The sequence below is a fragment of the Phocoena sinus genome, chromosome 2 (genome assembly GCF_008692025.1).
Source record: "Phocoena sinus isolate mPhoSin1 chromosome 2, mPhoSin1.pri, whole genome shotgun sequence".
NCBI lineage: Eukaryota > Metazoa > Chordata > Mammalia > Artiodactyla > Phocoenidae > Phocoena > Phocoena sinus.
The window spans coordinates 71520056-71534484 of record NC_045764.1 but is presented as its reverse complement, the minus strand read 5'-3'; the positions used below and the strand labels follow the sequence as shown (position 1 = coordinate 71534484).

The window sequence follows — 14429 nt, the reverse complement described above, 5'->3', positions numbered from 1 at the left end:
CCCGGGACCACACGCTCATTCTGACATGCCTGAGCAAATGAACACATCGCCCAGGGCCTTCTAGGTCTGGGTTTAAGCACCAGGGGTGTGACCCCTTCCCCAGTCCCCTGCACAATTCCCCACCATCATTCAAGGACATAAAAGCCACGCGTTAGTTCTCAAATTCATTCACACGTTCACATGGTCACTCATTCATGTATGCTAAGTGCCCACTTGGCTGCCCTTCCAGGGTAGATGACATGCTATTGTAAACTGCCCCGCTCTTTAATTCCATCACTGGATCCGCTGGCTCCTCAAAGGGCGGTGGCGGTGGGCAGTCAGAACTATATCACTTTAGTTAGTTTCCTCCTGGCCTAGTAGAGCTGCATCCCGTACCAGGCATCCTGGGGCTGTTCAAGAAAGGCTCCTATTAGCGTGTTACACTCTAAGCCAGCTACGGAGAAGGAGGAAGCATAGTGCTAAAGGATGGACACAGGGACCCTGTAGTGAGGGAACACAGTGAGAGACCAAGGATGACAGAACCAATAAACACAGGAGCTTTCACCTCAGGGGGCTGCTAGACCCATGTGGCCCTCCGCTCTGTCATTTCCAAGCGAAGCCCAGTGTGAAGGAATGTTTCTGATGAGTCAAAAAGCTGTCGGAGTGAAACTAGTCTGAAAGCTCATTCTCTCTTCATCAAAGCTCCAATAACAAAAGCAGCCCATGCACTGATTCCTGAATTGGCTTTATTTCTCTGCATAAGGAACCCTGCACAGGCAATTCAAATTAAAACAAAATAAATATATGAATATTCATGTAAAACTGTCCTTTCTAATGAACAATTATACACAATGTACAATTTCATGTTCACTGGGTGGGTTTACAAAAATGTACCATTCCCAACTAAAAATGCACCGAAATGGTTCCATGCAAACTTACCAAAAGTGACCACAAATATGGAGGGAAAAACCTGACTTAGAGCACTTTGTCTTTTTTTTGTACAATCACAGAAAAATAAAAACATCTAATTTCTTTGTTACATTTAGAGTAACTAAATGTGGCCACTGTTTATAATGTCGGTTTATGTTCCTAAAACATCTATTAGTTACCATAAAAGTGTATCAGCATTAAGTTGGAAGTGAGCATTATCGAGAAGAAGGAGGGGCGACGGCACCCTGGGTGGTCAGTAGTCAGTGTCGGAGCCCTCAGCGTTGTCCACGTTTCGCGAGAGCATGTAGTTGTCCATGTCGATTGAGCGGCAGTTGTTGATGGCGTAGCGCAGGCGCTCAGCCATGACCAGCTGGCTGGAGTAGGGCGGCAGTCTCAGCTGGAAGAAGCAGGTCTGTGAGGTAGGCAGACTGTCGTAAGGCTGTGGAGAGAGAGACCCAGAGCCATGACTGCAGCACTGGGGTATCATGGGGGGAGCAGGGCTGCTCATCACCACCACCCCCAAAGTCAGGAAAGCACTTCTCCCTGCCTTCAGGTGGGCTCCACGGACATGACTGACTGCACGGCCACCTGGAGAGCAAGCAGAGACTTGGCAGTGGTAGGAAGAGTGCAGGCTCTGGTGTCCTGTGGCCATCTAGCTTTTGGCGAAGATGCTTCTTTCCTCTCCTCACTCCTCCAAAGCCCTCATGTGTGAAATGAGAATGAGCCCTGACTGGCAGGGTTACCTGGTAGAACACACTTCGCACAGTGCCTGCCACAGCGTAGGAGTGCAACAGAGTTTGTTCCCTTTCACCAAGAGGGTGCAAACTTGAAGCTGCTACAGGGGTTCCCCCAACAGAGCCAGTGAAATGGAAGGAACAACTGTAAGGGAGCCACCACACTCCTCCTCCCCTCACCGTCCTCCTAGTGAGCATTCTGCCATCCTTCACCTGCCATGGCCACCAGCACACCGCTCAGATGAGGAAGGAGCAGTTAATGAAATCCCAGCCCAGCCCTTTAACCGATGGTGATGCAGTCGTTTAAAATGATAATTATGAAGATTAGCAGCAAAACAGCAAAGTGCTGGAGATAGACTGTTAGGTGGAAAAAGCAGAATACAAAACTCTAAATGCGTCATGCAAAAATGTATATGCTTGAAGAATTACACAAAGGTGAAAGGTGAAAATGGCTACCAGTAGGAGAGACAGGATTCCTGTCCCTCCCTGCAAACACTGTCCTGCCTTGCAAACACAACTATTTTCCAAACTATCTGTAATGATAATGATTTACATTGTTTTTATAATTTTTTAAAAAATGAGTTTTTAAAAAAGAACCTGTCCTCTCTTTCTCGTTGAACTCCTTGAAACCAGCCCTCCTCCTCCTGAGAACTCGCCATCAGGTGAGTGCATTTCCGAGAGGTGGGAGATGGAGGGCCCAGAAGCTGAGCTGTGCCAGAGCCAGTGATGAACGCAGAAAACCCTCAACCCACAAAGACATTAAAGGGGAATGTCAACGGGTGGCTCTGATTTGGAAACTAGAGAAATGGTTGAAAAGTCACAAAGCAGAGACCCACAGTGGTCAGTTTTCTGAGGCTAAAACCCCCCAGGCAGGGGATTAATAGTGGATTAAATAACTCCTGGGATGGCAGGGTAGCCCAGGACAGATACAAGGCAAGGCTTTTTTCCAGAGCTGAAGAGAAGCAAACCATTTCCTCCTCCCCATCTTTCTCTGAAGCAACAAAACAGATTTACAACTTACAGTTTCTGGCAAGTCACATCGAAAATTTACAGAAAGGCTCTTTTCATAGCCTTTCCCGTGCATGGCCTCTCCAGGAAGCCCAGGAGTGGAGCCCAGGCAGGCAGCCTCAGGAGGCAGCAGGGGAGGGACGGCTTTGACTACGGCAACTTTGAAGGGGTGGTTACAGGAAAAACACCAGAAGGGCAGATACTGAAACCTGATGAAACTGGTAGGATGGGCCCTTGAGTGAGGAGGTCCTACCTTCCTTACTGTTTCCGGAATAAACACCATGGGCCCTGCTCAGGGGACTGCCCAGCTCACGGCGGGTAGAGGAGGAGAAAGAGGGAACACAGACACGTCTAACTTAATGTTGGGTTCGAGGAGTGTACCAAGTGTCCAGGAGATGGATAAGAAGAAGAACTAAGTCTGCCTGGAGGAATAGTCAGGAGGCATAGGAAAGCATCCAGGAGGGCTTTCTGGAGGAGATGACATTGGTATTGGGCTTAAACGGTGAGTAATTGCTTGCCAGGCATAGATGGAAAGGGATGGGAGGAGAACTTACTAAAGCAGTGGGAATAGCCTGCACAAAGGCACAGACATTTAAAAACAGTGTGACCTTGGGAGTTCCCTGGTGTCTTAGTGATTAAGATCCCAGGCTTCCACTGCCACGGCCTGGGTTCAATCCCTGGTTGGGGAACTCAGATCCAGCAAGCCATGTGGTGCGGCCAAAAAAAATCTCCCCAAACAAACAAACAAACAGAAACCCCAAAATAAAAAACAGTGTGGTCTGTCAGGAGAAAGGCAAGCAGCCCATGATGGCCAGAACATAATAAGCATCAAGAGGTGATATCAGAAGGCGGGGCAGAGGCCCGACTGTGGAGGTGTTGAAGACTGCTAAGGTGGCTGGCGTTTATCCTGGAGTCAATACAGGGGGCCGCTGAACGGTGTGAAGGGAAAAGAGTGACGTGGTTAGAGAGGTGCTTGAGAAAGATGACTCTGGCAGCAGTGTGCATTTAGGCCTCTAAGCCCTTTTATTCCTAAGCCATCTGTCAAAACAGCAGCTGGGCTGGAGCTCTGCAGCAGGGACCTTTCATCAGGCTGCAGGGAAGCTGCACTGCCTGCTCCGTGATGCACGCCACGCACGTAGCCACAGAGCACGTTACTGCTGCTCCCTGTGTCTTCACGTTCCTTCTGGAGCATGTGCACCAGTTAATGGTTAGTATCTTCATGAAAACAAACAAGACCGTGTCCCAGTGCAGAAGTCACACAATGAAAAGGCATAGGAAATATGAGGCAGAGGCAACATGATGACACTTCTGCCAAGCTTAGCTTTCATTCAGGAAGTTACTGGAAGATTCAGTGAAGGTTGTTGGTTGTAGTGTGCTTTCTACATCCATTTAGGACTTTTTAAAAAAAAAATAATTTATTTAATTTTAATTTTATGTATTTATTTATGGCTGTGTTGGGTCTTCGTTTCTGTGCAAGGCCTTTCTCTAGTTGTGGCAAGCGGGGACCACTCTTCATCACGGTGCACGGGCCTCTCACTATCGCGGCCTCTCTTGTTGCGGAGCACAGGCTCCAGACGCGCAGGCTCAGTAATTGTGGCTCACGGGCCTAGTTGCTCCGCGGCATGTGGGATCTTCCCAGACCAGGGCTCGAACCCGTGTCCCCTGCATTGGCAGGCAGATTCTCAACCACTGTGCCACCAGGGAAGCCCCATTTAGGACTTTTTAAAATTGAAGTTATGTGATGTTTCTAAACAAGTTTTTGTGCTTGATTTTTTAAAAAAGTCTGGAAATTCCAAGCATTAATCCTGAATTGGCAGGCCTACTTGAAGCCGAACATGCAAGCATCAAGGAAGCAATAAAGGCACACATTACCAAGGAAGAAAAAATATCTTACTTACTCTATCAACCTTCATGATCTGAAATCTCTGAGAAATATCAGCAGTGTTGGCTGGTAGTCGAGATCTTCCAGACACAAACCTCATGAAAAGCACCCGCTCCTCATTGGAGAACTCCTCCAGCGTGTGCCAGAACCACTGTACCAGCTGATGCTGCTCGTCCACCTCCCGGTACCGCACCACTTTCTTCAAGACTTCTACAGAGATCTCGGGCATCCCGCACACCATCTGCTCCAGCTGCTTTGCTGTGAGGAGGGACAGCAGCGGCACAGGGACGATCCAGGACATCCCTTCTCGGACCGCAGCCACCTGCTCCCAGGAGAGGTTGTTCATTCAATGTGTGCGCATAGACTGGGCACCCATGGTGGACCCAACTGGGCCGGGCACCTCGTGCGTGCTCATCTTCTCCCAGGCCCTCTACTTGTCCCTCAGAACTGGCATGACTGCACACGGCCCAACCTCCTTGTCTCTGACCCTATGTTAGAACTTCTCCCTGCCTGTAGGACTCATACACTCCTTCCTGTCCCAGTTCAAGTCAATCCAGGAGCCCACCTTCCCTGCCCCACAAAATCCCAGCCCACTGGGGCCTTCCCTCATGCCAACCACACTCCTAATCACACACGGCCATGGGCTGTTAAACTGTGCTATGTGGGATACTTTGTCTTCTCAGGAGGGTAAGAAGCTCTTGGAGGATGTGTCTAGAGCGTCTACTGTTTTTGTAATTTATATTTTCTTTTGAAAACAGTTCTATCCTTTTTGTAAAAATCATTTGTGCTGATTGTAAAAGAAAAAGAAAAGTACAAAGAAGAAAGTAAAACTGAGATATCCTTTTGTAGGAAGGCCGCAAAAAGGACAGAAAAATTGATCAGGAGATGGGTTCTGTATCCCAGCTCCATCACTTCTTTTACTTTAATTTTCTGATCTGAAAAATAAGGTAAATAATTGCTGCTCCCATGATTGTGACAGGTATTTTAAATTGAGTCTGTGTGACTGGGCAGTTAGCCCCTGTTAGCACAGTGCAGAGAACAGGTCAGTCAGGGAATGCCGAAGGGGTGCTGCCAGAGGCTGCCACACAGTCTGTTTGGCAAAACCCCTCCAAGGCTGTGCAGTAGTGCGTACTCTACACACAGACCCATCACTGTTCCAGGTTTCTTTCATAAATAACTTCTCCACTCTTGGCCAATTCAAAACCATCTACCACAAACAAGACCAAACCAGAGAACCTGAACAGGAGCCACACCTCGAGGAAGGCCCTGGAGTTATGATTGTACCAGGTTGTCATGCCCAGGGCTAAGGAACGGAGTGGCAGTGAGGGCAGTCTCTACTGATAGTAAAGGGAACACCCCAGCCAAAGTCTGCCAAAAAACAAGCTGTTTGCCTGGAAGGATAAAAACCAAAAGCTGTCTGGAAAAAAAAAAGGCTGAGGTACAGGGATGGCTGCTTGGGTTGGGGACAACTGGGGACAGCTATGGGAAGAAAACAGGGTTCTAAGAGACAAGGAGGAAGTGAAAAGAGGAAGATGGCCTTGTTACCCAGAAAGCAACAAAGCCAGGGCAGAGCACAGCTGATGGACAGCAGGTCAATCTGACCTTCATCGGAAAGGTCAGCACAAGAGCCTGGACACCACGGTTAAACCTGGTTTGCGATCCTGGCTTTGCCTTGGGCACATCACTTCACTTCTCTGGACTCCATGCATTCATTTGTGAAATGGTGATAGTAATTTCTCTCTCTCAGAGTAACTATGTGAAAAGCCACACATGCGGGTGCCTGGTACCACATCTGGCATGCAGAAAGTGATCAGGAAATTTTGGGTCAGTTATTCAGTCTGTAAGGAGTAAACATATTCAAGAACTAGAGACAAACCCTAAGCCCTGGCTGTGTAAACAACATTGCTGACAGGATCCACCCTTACTAAGCTAAAGGGTATAGTTTTCTGACTGGACTTGGCCCAAAGTCAGAGTCAAAGAAGGAACCAGGAGTGAAGGGTGTAGAATATATACACTTCAAATTACTACACAGCCTCAGAGCCTGCATCTAGCTCCTGAGAAGAACCCAACATATTCTGCAAATAAGGTATTACTGAAGTGGCTATGAAGGATTGTATAACCAAAACCACCACTTTTGGACACAGTATTCATTTCTGTGGTCACTCACCATACTCCCATCATTTATTAAATGCTTACTACATATCAGCATAGAACAAGGCTATATAAGTTATATATATGAAATACATTTTTCATTCAATGTCTCACACACTAACTGAAGAAAAAAGACCCAAACTCTGCAGCCTAATTCTTAGACCACAACACAGAAGTATGTGATATCTTGAGGAATTTCTAGGTAACAAGAAAGATATGTACAGACCTGGAGGCAAGTCTGTCCAGAGAGGAGATGCATTCTCAGCTGGGGCTTGAAGGACTGCAGCAGGTGGGGGAAAGAAGCACTCACATGGGATTGCAAGGCCAGTGTTTATGGGTTAATTCACATGGACCTCGACTGACCAAGCTGGAGTGGGACACTGGGTTGGGGGGCAGTAAGAAATGAAGACAAACAGGACAGAGGAAGAGTGAGAGTGAGAAGGCAGGCTCTGAAGGCCTGGGGGAGGGCTTGGCCTCAATCCTACCAGTGACCAATTCAGGGCTCACCTAAGGCCTTGAGTGAGGCGACAGCAGGCCCTGAGACTACGCCTGAAAAGTCTCTGAAAAGGGACTGAAATATATTGGGTTGGCCAAAAAGTCTTCCATAACATCATATGGAAAAACCCGAACGAACTTTTTGGCCAACCCAACAGATACTGATTAATCAACACAGTGAATTCATATGCCAAAATTCAGTAAAAACCAGACAGCTCCTGCTTGGAGACAAATGCAAACATTCATATGCACCTCCCAAAATGTTTCATCTCACCTGTCGGTCCATTTCATGAAGTCGATATTCAATGGCCCTCTCCACATACTCCTTCCTATTAGAAAACGTGAGTGGGATACTATTTCCACCAGGGATTATAGGAACCATTTTGCCATCGGCGCTCTGGCCAACAAAAGAATCAAGAGGAATCATCTGAGAATAGAAGAAAAAAGAATTTTTACTCCATGGTAGAAATGACCACAAAAAGTATGTTACACACAAATACAGAAAAACATTAACAATATCAAAAATTTTAAGGATGAAAACAAGGCAACTGAGATAACTGATCAGGCTGCTTGATCCGCAGAGAGCGCTGACTCATCTGATTGTAATTAAAAATGAGGTTGCATCTCTCTGCCTCCAAATCAGGTTTGATGAACTCTGGTCATCCCAGGCCTCCCTCTCCACCTGGGTTCTCTCTGTCCTTCACTCTAGCAGGCAGAGAATGGATTAAAGGGGAAGGAGCAGAAGCTGGGTGCTGGAGCTGACTCTCTTAGCAGTTATTTAAACTGCTGGTTTGAGCTGCTAAGCGCAGCAATGGCATATGGCATGGGTCAGCCAGACAGCAAATGGAAGGCCATACCTGAGCTTTGCACAGAAAAATTCTAGTCAACACCAACAGAAACATGAACCAGCCAGGATTTATTTACCTCATGGAAACTCTCCTCGGTAATCCCACTGTCTTCAATGTGAAGAATGCTGTTGAGAGTCTGCACGTAGAGCAGATCCACCTCCTCCAGGTCTTCCAGGGTGAGTGGGACGCAGCACAGCTGCTTCCACACCAGAGGGGCTAAGTGGAGGTCCAGAGGCTTCTTTGTGCGAATGGCAACCCCCATTAAAATTCCCAAGAACTTAAACTGCATTAAGTGTTCATCGAGGCAGGCAGAAGGGTTAAAAAGGAACCTGCAGAATTAAAGGAACTATTTCAAACAAGGTTGTCCTCATTTTTATCAGAAATAAGTTATCAAACGGCTATAGCATTAGTCTAGACCTGTGCTGTCCAATATGGCAGTCATTAGCCGCATGTGGCTATTTAAATTAATTAAATAAAATCTAAAATTCAGCTCCTATAACCACATTTCAGGCGCTCAGTAGCCACATATGGCCTATCGCTATTGTTCTGGACAGCACAGGGACCATATTTTGAATTATTTTTAGAAGAACCGTAAGAGGGTAAGTGAATGATCTATTAGTCTTTAAGCTACCTGCTCAAGGGTGCCCTATTTCCTAAAATCATTTCATTTATCATTTACAAGTCCATGAAGCAGGATCCAAAATTCAAACTTCGACAAATAAAGGAATAATACATAATTGCACATACTAACTGCTGTGATTGGATAGCATATCAAAGGTTTTCAATGAGTTTTAATTCGTTGAGGGAAGGCCATGTAGGCCTTCAGAAACACAAAAGAAGTCTGGTTTCAATATCAAGTCTGCACTTCCTCTAACCCTCTATATTATCATTGAGTTGATCTCATAATAAATAACAAGTCATGATGTTAAGTGTCTTTCCTATGTGTGAAAAGAGAACAGTAGCAGTTCCTACTCCTTATCATGAGGATTCAATGGGATAATCCATGTAAAACACTTAGTACAGTGCCTGGCATATAGTAAGCACTCAATAAATTTGAGCTATTATTACAGACATTCAATAACACTTGCTGACTGCCCTTACCTGTCCCTATTGTAACCCACTTCTGCGGTAGCATTGGGAGAGGGTATAAGAAGGTCAACAATACCAGTTTCAAGTTCCTGTAGAAGAAAGAAAAACAATTTCTTAGAAATGACAATCAAATGCATCAAGAAAACGAAACAATTAACATTAAAAATCATACTGAAAAGAGAATATTGAGGAATTTACAATGCTTATGACAACCAGCCATCTCTATAATTATTTTTGTGGTTGTAATTTAAAATGAATTTAGGAGACTCCCCCATGTGCAGAACTAAGATGAAAAAGTCAATCCAGGGCACGAGTTGGGGTATCTGTGAGCAGGGTACAGTGATATTCAAATAAACTTAGTAAATGATAGCCAAGTATTATTTTAGTTACAGGATTTATCAGAAAAATCCTGATACTAGGCAAAGCTGGAAGGGTCAGAGCTGATCTGGAAGCAAAGCTGCCACTGTAGATCTTAAAATATGAACTGGTTCAAACTCTTTTTAATTAATTAATTAATTAATTTTTGGCCGCCATGGGCCTTCGTTGCTGTGCATGGTCTTCTTATTGTGTGGCTTCTCTTGTTGCGGAGTACGGGCTCTAGGCATGCAGGCTTCAGTAGTTGCAGCACGTGGGCTCAGTAGTTGCGGCACGCAGGCCCTAGAGAACACAGGCTTCAGCAGCTGCGGCACGTGGGCTCAGTAGTTGTGGCTCGCGGGCCCTAGAGTGCAGGCTCAGTAGTTGTGGTGCATGGGCTTAGTTGCTCCATGGCATGTGGGATCTTCCCAGACCAGGGCTTGAACCCATGTCCCCTGCATTGGCAGGCAGATTCTTAACCAGTGCGACACCAGGGAAGCCCTGGTTCAAAATCTTAAGACTTTGAAATAAATGGGAGCGCATGGGTGGTCCTGGATTTGTCTGTTACATAAGTGTAAATATGTGTCATTGTTTCCTCTGCCAGTGTTACACAGCACAACAGATGGTGAGTCATTGGTAGATGGCGAAGCACTGGCACTTACTCAGTAAGGTATCTTCACAAAGCATTTCACAAACCTTTGCGGTAATTCGCCTATACATCATTAACAGCATAACTTTATGTAAGGATTACAAATGCATCCTTGCTTACATTTATAAAAACATGCCAGAGTAATCACTGGAAACAGTAAAACAGCCACCACCTGAGTGGACAACTCAGCAGGGGACACTGCATGAATATACCTGGCACATCTCTGTGATCGTGTCATCGAACACTCCTCCAGCATCATCAGCCCCTTCTCCAACCAGCTTAACTTTCCAGGCTCGGGATGGCAGACGGAGGTCTGATGCATTCAGTTTAACTACTTGTCTTGCTATTTGAACAAAGATGGGCTTACACTTCCTTCCTCTTTAAAATAAAGGGAAAACATAATGAAATACAATGCTCTCAAATCACCACAAAAGTCACTTGAAGATATTTTCCCACCAGTGAATGAAAAGGCCAGCTTAACAACAGCCAAACACTGTGCTAGGCCCACTGTAACCACACTGGGTACTGATGTAAAATACTATTACTATCCTACTTTACAAATGAGGAAGCTAAGGCTTCCTCACAGAGATCAGTTAGTAGTAAGTCCATCTCACAAAATGCTAGTTAATGAAACATATACACGTATACATAATATGCTAACCTGGTTGATATCCTCTTTACAGTAATTTGAGGTCCATAGTTTTTGCCTTGAACCATGGTTTTTCCTATAGAGCGCACCATTGGGAGGGTGTAGACTCTTGGGGCTAACAAAGGTCGGAGCTGTCCCTGCACAATGCCCCATGTTCCAGCATTATAATGAGATGTACTATTCTGTAACAGAAAGTAAGCTTAGCAGAAATGGTACAGTCTAAGGCTTAAAAGAAATAACACATCTTACTTTTACAAATGCACTTCAAAAGCATAAATCTGGGTATTAGCCATTATTAGCAACTTTATCAAAATATTTTTTCTGGTAAAGTATGATTATTATTTTTAAAAACTTATAAGATACAGAAAAGGACACACACACAAGCACACAAATAAAATCATCCATAATCCTATCATATGGAGATGGCCCCATTAACGCCTTCATCTATTTCCTTCCAGTCTCCTTCCTTTTCACATTTTCGAGACCATACTATTTATTCAATTTTCCACTGCTTTTCTCACCTCACTTTACACCATACACATTTCTCTCACTAATTACAACAGGTTGCTAACACTCTTGTTTAGTGCTGCACAGTATTCTGTTGCCTGGTTGATTATCTATTTCTAACAATGATTTCTCAAACCTCTCATATGCCGTGACTAGTTACCCAAAGGATTTTTGACTAAGTTTTACAAACTAACACACATTTTGGCAGGCATGCCTACACATTAAACAAACAAACAAACATAGCCAGCTTGCTTTCTTCCTAAATTATCAGACTCTTCTACAAAGACAATCAAATCAGCCAAATTTACTTTCTCTCCCCCACCTATCCCTCCACAAGGTATGCTCATTTGTAAGCTCATTTGTAAGGAGAGCAAGAAGTCTCCAAAATTTCCCAGACTCACTTACATAAGCACCTTGACTGTGGTGCTAACACCTTTGTGTGCTTAAGCTTTAAAATCATATTCTGGAGTTCGTAGAAAATACACGCTTAGCTTTTAGCCATTCATACTTCCTTGAACTTTGGACAAACCGAAACACAGAAGGAAGACCACTGTGTGTTCAACAGCATGATAACCTATATCTGGACTGTCCTTAATCCAGCAATAAAAGGGGAACAGAATTGGTGCCTTTTCTACATCTCTTGGGGGCTGAGAGTAAAAAGCATTAGCTACGCAAGAATTTTCCGAAGGCTGAGAAAGAGGCCCTGGGACCTGGTACGCACATCACAGGCACTGCTTTCCAAGCCGCCATTTTACCTGATTGTTGGGGCTGAGGTTCAGTAGCCTCCAGGATGAGTACATGAGGTCAGAGAAGTGGTAAAGCAGCCGGAGCCTGGCCCTCGCAGTGTGAATGCTCACCTCCCTCAGCGCCCCATACTGGGGGGGCACTGCATCGGGCAGGCCCAGCTGCAGAGGCACTGACACACCTGCCCAGAACACAAATGCACACTTGTAAAGGAAAATGCATTGTTTTCATCATGTTTAGTGTTTTGAAAAATTTCAAACACACATGGAAGCTGCAAGTATATAATGAACACCCATTCCCACCACTTAAATACTAAACTTAATATTTTGCTATATATGCTTTATCACTTATTTATCAATTCCCCTATTCACCATCCATTCATCTTAATTTTTTGATGCACCTTTTGATGCACCTGTGTTGGTTTGTAAAACATCTTTTTAATTTATCATTATGGAAACTTGCTTTTTTTTTTCTCCTTTAATTTAGTTACCCACTTAACTATGGGACTTAAAACCGTTCCTGCACAAAAAAACTCCAGACAATAAAACCCAAATTCATTCTTTCATATTCAACAATTGTCATCTTCATAATAACACAAGGTGTGGGCCAGGACCAGGTAGGCAGTTCTGGAAAATGGAAATGGGCAACTCAGCAGAGCCACCTCCCATACTTACTAGGGATCTGACAGAAAGTGACCATGACAGAATGAAAGATATCAGTAGATGATTCAGAAAGGCTTTATACTGCAAGGATAAGAGCTCTGCAGAGCAAAAACTACAAGGACTGTATCCATGGTTATCATCTTATAGAAACACACAAAAGACTAAGAATAAGATACTCAACTTATTTGAGTTTCCTGCAAATAAAGATTTGTACAGTTCAATTCTCAGAGGTATTTTCCTACTATTAGTTAAAGCTAACATTTATTGAGTACTTTTATGTGCCTGGCACTGTTCTAAGAGCTTCACGTGAATTGATTCATTTACTCCTACAGTTCTTTACAATAGGTGCTATTACCCTTGCTTTGAAGACAAAGAAACTGAGCCTCAGGGTCACTCATCTCCTAAGTGGAGGAGCCAGGATTGAACCCGAGCAATGTGGTTCCTGAGTCTGAACCTTCAGCCACCATGCTGTATGGTCTCTGTCCTGAAGTGGAAGGGAAATCCCACTGGAAGCTAAAGAGGCCCCTGAGTACCTGAAATTGTCAGTGGGCCGGCAGCACTGCTCATTCTGGGCTCTGTTAACCAGAAACCATCTCTTGCTTGTTTGCAATCTACTTGGCAGTCCTACCTTGCTCTCTCAGGGTATGTAAGAGAAAACAATCTCTATGGGAAGTCTTTCCCAAGGACCTGTGGCTAAAAGTAGAGGGCTTCACAAAAAGGGATGAGAATACGGAGCTCTCAGGCACAAGGTCACTTCAGGGAAGTTCTAGTGCCTCAGAGACCAGAGGATGGTTTTAGAAAGGACTTGAGGGCCTGGGAAAGAAATAGACCAAATATGAAGAAATGCATAAGGATAAGTATCATACTTAAGGCAATGGTTACATTTGTGGGGAACAAAAGATGGATCCGATCAGGGAGCGTACACAGTAGGGTGTTAGGTACACAAATATGCATTTTATTTTCTTTATATCTTTTTGTAGACCTATGAGGATTTCGTAATAAATTAAAAGCAAAACATACAAAAGGTAGAAACAGCCCATCAGTCCTGCTATATACACGGGAGTAAAATGGCAACAATTTTTTTTTGTTTTTCTGCTGTGCCAATGTATAGACAACATCATGTTTCAAATGGCTGACTAGGGTGAAGAATCTGACAAGTGGTCTCTGGGCTTTTCATCTTTATTCCTTAACAGCATGGCTTAGAAAGCTACAGTTCATCACTACTATATATAAAAAATACTTTATTGCTATTCCAAAATTATAAATTTTGCTTGCCTAAGTGATACATTTTCTTCTTTTGGGGAGCAGAGAGGGACTGCTATGTAATGAAGTCTGCAGGAGAATCACCTGCTCTGAAAGTATTTGCAGTACTGTAGTACAAAGAGTGCTTTGGTTGTGTGGGGGAAGGTTTGATGGTTTCAGAATGGTGCCTGGATGCAGTGTGAAGCTGGCAAGCAAACAGTGCAGCTGGGGAGTGCTGAAAGAGAGGCTGCAGGAGCAGGGATATGTCATCCCTCACCTGGTGCTCTTGGTGGGACAGGCGGCGCTGTCCATGCAGCACTGTGGCAGCGACCGGCCGAGATCTGCCGAATGTTTTTCCCTTGCAGAACTGTTACCAGGGTTGGTTCTCGAACGTGGTTGGTGTGGCCTAAGCCAAGCTGGAAATAAATTACAAATACACAGAGATTCAATTAGAAAGAGGAAGAGAGGAAGTCAAGATGATAAAATTTGTCTTGGATGGTAGCAGA

The 14429-nt window shown here is 44.6% G+C and overlaps 1 protein-coding gene across 1 annotated transcript in view; it reads right to left on the bottom strand.

Moving 5' to 3' along the window:
- Positions 1-703: 703 nt before the first annotated feature.
- HERC1 (HECT and RLD domain containing E3 ubiquitin protein ligase family member 1) overlaps positions 704-14429 on the bottom strand; it is a 216611-nt gene continuing 202885 nt past the window's right edge. Inside the window, 9 exon segments of the mRNA XM_032621703.1 lie at positions 704-1348; positions 4550-4855; positions 7454-7606; positions 8104-8356; positions 9129-9205; positions 10332-10497; positions 10781-10950; positions 12031-12200; positions 14201-14339. Of these exon segments, the coding sequence (XP_032477594.1) occupies positions 1163-1348; positions 4550-4855; positions 7454-7606; positions 8104-8356; positions 9129-9205; positions 10332-10497; positions 10781-10950; positions 12031-12200; positions 14201-14339 (1620 nt within the window). The 3' untranslated portion in view covers positions 704-1162.